Here is a 5,516-nt window from a genome sequence, read left to right on the forward strand (position 1 = left end):
TTCATTTTTATTCTGTATTTCTGTAAAAGTTTAGGGATTATCGCTGCGGGACAGGCATTGTGCGGTATGCCATGGGGTTGTTTCCAATGTCTGACTGTGTCTTATGCCTCTGAAATCTGTCCTATGGCGCTGAGGTACTACCTGACGACATATTCGAATCTGTGCTGGTTGTTTGGTCAGCTTTTTGCTGCAGGCATCATGAAAAATTCCCAAAACAAATACGCAGACTCGGACTTAGGATATACGCTACCTTTTGCTTTACAGTGGATCTGGCCTGTTCCTCTAGCAATAGCGATATTCTTTGCACCTGAATCCCCATGGTGGTTAGTCAAGAAAGGAAGACTAGAGCAGGCAAAGAGGTCGCTCGAAAGAACACTAAGCGGTAAGGGAGCCGAGAAAGAATCACTGGTGGCCATGGAACTGGATAAAATCAAAATGACTATAGAGAAGGAGAAGAAGCTGTCAGACGATGAAGGCTCCTATTTGGATTGTCTGAGGGGCAAGGTTAATCGGAGGAGAACGAGAATAGCCTGTCTGTGCTGGGCCGGTCAAACTGTTTGTGGTGCGTCACTAATAGGTTACTCAACTTACTTCTACGAGAAAGCCGGTGTTAGCACGGAAACAGCATTCACTTTTAGTATCATTCAATACTGTCTCGGTATTGCTGCAACATTTTTATCCTGGTGGGCCTCAAAATATTATGGTAGATATGACCTTTACGCTTGTGGACTGGCCTTCCAGACCGTTATACTGTTCATTATAGGCGGTTTGGGATGCTCCGACACTCACGGTGCCAAAATGGGAAGTGGCGCTCTTCTAATGGTCGTTGCGTTCTCATACAACCTGGGGATTGCCCCTGTCGTTTTTTGCTTAGTCTCTGAAATACCATCGTCGAGGCTGAGAACTAAATCGATCATTTTAGCTCGTAATGCGTACAACATAGGAAATATCGTAGTTGCTGTTTTGATTTTGTACCAACTGAACTCTGAGAAATGGAACTGGGGTGCCAAGTCAGGCTTTTTCTGGGGAGGATTCTGCCTGGCTGTTTTAATTTGGGCTGTCTTTGATCTGCCCGAAACCGCAGGTAGAACCTTTATTGAAATAAATGAACTATTTAGACTTGGAGTTCCAGCAAGAAAATTCAAGTCAACAAAAGTGGACCCATTTGCCGCCGCCAAAGCAATCTCTGATGAAATCAACCATAAAGATCCCAAGGAAGATATGAAAGCTTCCGCCGAGGAGAGAGAGCAAAGCACCCCATCTCTAATGGATTGATGACTCTTAGCGCAGCAGATGATAAGGTATCACTCTCCGTGTATATATTAAATACCTAGCACATTAGCTTTATTATTTATTACTTGGTTAAGGTATTTCGTTGGTTTTATGTAAAAATTTGAAGTTCCCATTTATCAAAGAAAAGACCTTCTTCGGAGTGTCGAAAATGAACTTGAAGAACTAACGGCTCTTTATTCCTCCGTAAAGTTCACCAGATCATTCAGGGAGTAAGAGTTAAAACACCACTGCCGTATTTTTTTATTCATTTTGATATCGTCTATTTTCCACGCATTTTTAACAAACGTAAGACTACTGTACAACGCTTTTATTTGCAACGCTCTCGATGACAACTTTATCAGACAGCTTTATGAACTTCTCCAGTGCCCTAATTTTGGTACATCTATAATTACGGAGAATACAACCCAGAAAACACGTATTGCCCATTCGAGATATGCCGATTGCCTGCTTTAGGCTGAACGAAACCCACATTAGTAGCTGGCCATCTTACCCAATCTTAAGTCATACTTTCCACTACAGAAAAGGTACCGATACAAAAAATCCAGCCGGGGTGCAAAGGATAATGAATCCGATAACTCGGTTTTAAATTTGACTCCATACAGCCAGATGTGGTTATCTAAGACTTCCTCATCGTATTTTTACGCTAGGCGTGTGAATGGACAATCACGCACTCTTCTATAAAAAACATCCCAGGAGCTTTTGTTTCTCGTTCAGCAGAGAATTTTTAAAGACTAGCCTTACGGCAATTGCCACCTCTTAAAATATCGTACAAATATTTTAAAGGATTATATCAGTATCGTCTTTAGAGTCACCGTTTGGTTGCAACGGTCTGGTAATAGGTAGAGTAATAAGGGCGCTTTGACATTTAGTTGAAAATCTCTGAATCATTTTATTATCACACTGTTTCAAAGAGAAAACAAACTTGACGACATCGCACAAAGTACTCCAAGCCTCCGATTCTATATCTTGGTCATACTGTTTTACGACGTCCACTAATGCATTGGCGATTTCTAGAGCTTTTGTTGATATACCAGGACCGTGAACTTCATAAAGATTGTTTGGACTTAGAAATATATCGTCTAGCATATCCCTGGCAATTTCGACTGGTATGTGGGCATTGTTACTATTCGAAAAAAAATTGGCGCCCTTCATTCGAAACACCAGCCTCCAAGCTAGTGCTCTTATCCAGTGCCGAGAAAATGAAATGTCTACGTATCCGTAAGACCATGGCTCTATTTCCAGTGACGATGTATGAAGTTCTTTCCATATTTTTTTTAGAGAGTCTTCTGTACAAGAAACATTCTCAGAGTTACTAGCTAAAGCATCAAAGAAGTATTTTCCTGGTACAGTGAAAACCCTGATCATCTCAAGAAAACTATCCAGGGAAAGCCGAGGGTCAGTTACATCTTCAAGTTGTGGTGGAGATATTGAGGAATCCAAGCTTGTCGCACAATGAATATACACGGAATAGTATCTTTCCGTTAAAAGAAGCAAATAATAAACTTTCCGTCTAAGCTGCTGCTCATCAAATGAAAGAGATTCATACGTTTCTTCAAGATGCAATTCGCCGACCTTGATAAGGCCAACAGCTTCACAAGAAAGTCTGTATGAAGTTCCTGTATCAGCAAACTGAGCAAAACAACGAAGCAAGCAGTAATATGTCATAATCTTGAATATGTCGCTGCTACTAAGATCGTCGAAGTCTTGGCGTGATGACATACAGAGAACTGACAACTGCCTTCCAGTATAATAGAGTCCTTCCTCAGATTCTATTCCGGTATGCAAATCGCTAAGAGTGGCTGCTGAAAGAGCTACCAAAAACCAGTAAACGTGGCAATCATCGAATTTTTCTTCCAAGAGCTTGTGAAGATCATCATAGCAGAGTAAAGGCCAGATCACGTATAAATTATCATGGTACAGCCTTAAACATTGGTCAATCAGCACCTTTGGAACCTTCGTGGGAACCCTCGAAGCAGTCATTGTACTGCTGTCCTCACTAACCCTCTGTACACAGGCTATTTTTTTAAGGTTTCTTGACCTGATAGACTTTGGACCTCGTTTTCTTAACGGTTGGAGATAAGTACAATTCAAATCGCGTTGAATGCAACGACCGCATGGTCCTTTACCATCACATTTTACTCGACGAACGCGACAACAGTCGCATGCCTGCTTGACCAGAGTCATATTAAAAGCAGAGATTTTTTTTCAAGACGTTTTTAGTCTGACCTTTGACGTGACTTTCCCATTTTCCCCTTAGTAAGAGATCTTAGAAGCATTTGCCCTTGTCCGTATCTAAAAGCCACTGAATATAAAGGAACAGAAAAATAACTTGGAAAAAATAACCTGGGGGCGGGGAAATGCGGTATGGGTGTGGGGCGCCGCACGTGAACGAAGAAAATTTGACACACACCGAAGTGGTCGCTTTCCACGACTCCAGTCTCACCGCGGTTATCCTCGTCCAAGATGCTTCTTTCATAAGCAACCCTTTGTAGAACGCAACTACAAATATCCAATCGAACCAATTCTCAAAAGCCGTACTAGTCGCGCTTGAGTTTCATCATGTTATCAATCGTTGAAGTTCCGCTTTGATATTTTTTGATGTTGAATCTTGTAAAATCCTCTTGTAAGTCATCTTGTTTCTAAATAGATCGACCTTCGTGTCCCTGAATGTACTTTCAAGGGTATTGAACATGAACAAAAGTTCATTGTTTTCACGGAAGATTTTTTTTCTGATGTCTCGGATAAGCTGTGTGCTGGACAGAGAGTGAGTTCTCACAAAAAAATGCGAGACAAGACAATAATCCGAGGCTCCAATTCTACTGGTGGAATTTCGGGAATAATAGGGTAAGATGATTCTATTTAAAGGCATTAGCGCTTTTCAACGGTGCCCTTCTAAGCGGTAGTGATGTTTATTTCTCCGTGGGGCATGGGGGCCATGGTCTAGATGGTGAGCTGCTTAGGCCTCTTTGAGTAGAGGTTTCCCCGCAAGTGAGGAAGAAAGAGCAAATCCGGTCAAAAAAGGGGAAAAAACGTTATTTGCACGGCGGAGTAATTCTCGCAGAAACCCGCCCTAGGTCAAAAGTCTAGAAAGAAGGCACCCTAAGATTAAGTTATAGGTTACGTAAGAATGGAACCTGTCACTGGAAAATATCCCGGAGAATTAGTTGCTTGTTCACCGTTCGACCGTGTACTGTTGTTTCTAACTACAGTATACTTGAAGCAAGGCCAATTGAGTATTCGTACCCCACGTTATTAGGAGTAACGGTGAAAGGAATAGTCGTATGAACATCACCGAACTGACTGCTAAGGGTTCAGTTCCACAAATATGACGTTGAAATAATAAACAGACAATGTCCACCATTTCCCACTAAGCAACTCGCTAAGCGAGAATGAGGAGGGCGCTTTCTCATGGAATATAAAAGGCTTCGAAAGTTACAATAAATTGCTAGACCCTCAATCTTTTGTTACATTCAGAAAGATATTCAAGCTTCAAACTACACGAGAAAGCGCAAATAAGAATATACTTTAAATTTTTTTGAACCCTTGTGATGACTATTTCATCTGCACACCCAGAAACAGAACCCAAATGGTGGAAAGAAGCCACCGTCTACCAAATCTACCCCGCAAGTTTCAAGGACTCTAACAACGATGGTTGGGGTGATATGAAAGGTATCGCCTCCAAGTTGGAGTACATCAAAGACCTCGGTGCCGATGCTATCTGGATTTCACCATTCTACGACTCGCCACAGGACGATATGGGTTACGATATTGCCAACTACGAGAAGGTYTGGCCAACCTACGGGACTAACGAGGACTGCTTCGCCTTGATTGAGAAGACCCATAAGTTAGGCATGAAGTTTATCACCGATTTGGTCATCAATCATTGTTCCAGTGAACACGAGTGGTTTAAGGAGAGTAGGTCCTCCAAGACCAGTCCAAAACGTGATTGGTTCTTCTGGAGAGCACCTAAGGGCTACGACGCCGATGGCGCTCCAATCCCACCAAACAACTGGAGATCGTACTTCGGGGGTTCCGCATGGACTTTCGACGAAACAACAAACGAGTTTTACTTGCGTTTGTTTTGCTCCACCCAGCCTGATCTCAACTGGGAGAACGAAGACTGCAGAAAGGCAATCTACGAAAGCGCTGTTGGATACTGGTTAGACCACGGCGTTGACGGTTTCAGAATCGATGTGGGGAGTTTGTACTCCAAAGTTGTTGGT

General features: G+C 42.4%; 2 protein-coding genes across 2 annotated transcripts; one reads left to right on the forward strand and one right to left on the reverse strand.

The window, feature by feature from the left end:
* Window positions 1-1,275, forward strand: DI49_5193 (uncharacterized protein; the record flags this gene model as incomplete). Its single annotated transcript, XM_018368187.1, has 1 exon — window positions 1-1,275. A coding segment is annotated over one exon (1,275 nt), but the record flags the coding sequence as incomplete, so codon positions are not given.
* Window positions 1,276-2,070: 795 nt separating this feature from the next.
* On the reverse strand, window positions 2,071-3,477 carry DI49_5194 (Zn(II)2Cys6 transcription factor; the record flags this gene model as incomplete). The annotated part of the gene is made up of 1 exon (XM_018368188.1): window positions 2,071-3,477. The coding sequence occupies one exon, from the start codon at window positions 3,475-3,477 to the stop codon at window positions 2,071-2,073; it is 1,407 nt and encodes a 468-aa protein (XP_018218768.1).
* Window positions 3,478-5,516: the final 2,039 nt, after the last annotated feature.

This window comes from Saccharomyces eubayanus, chromosome XVI (assembly GCF_001298625.1).
Source record: "Saccharomyces eubayanus strain FM1318 chromosome XVI, whole genome shotgun sequence".
NCBI lineage: Eukaryota > Fungi > Ascomycota > Saccharomycetes > Saccharomycetales > Saccharomycetaceae > Saccharomyces > Saccharomyces eubayanus.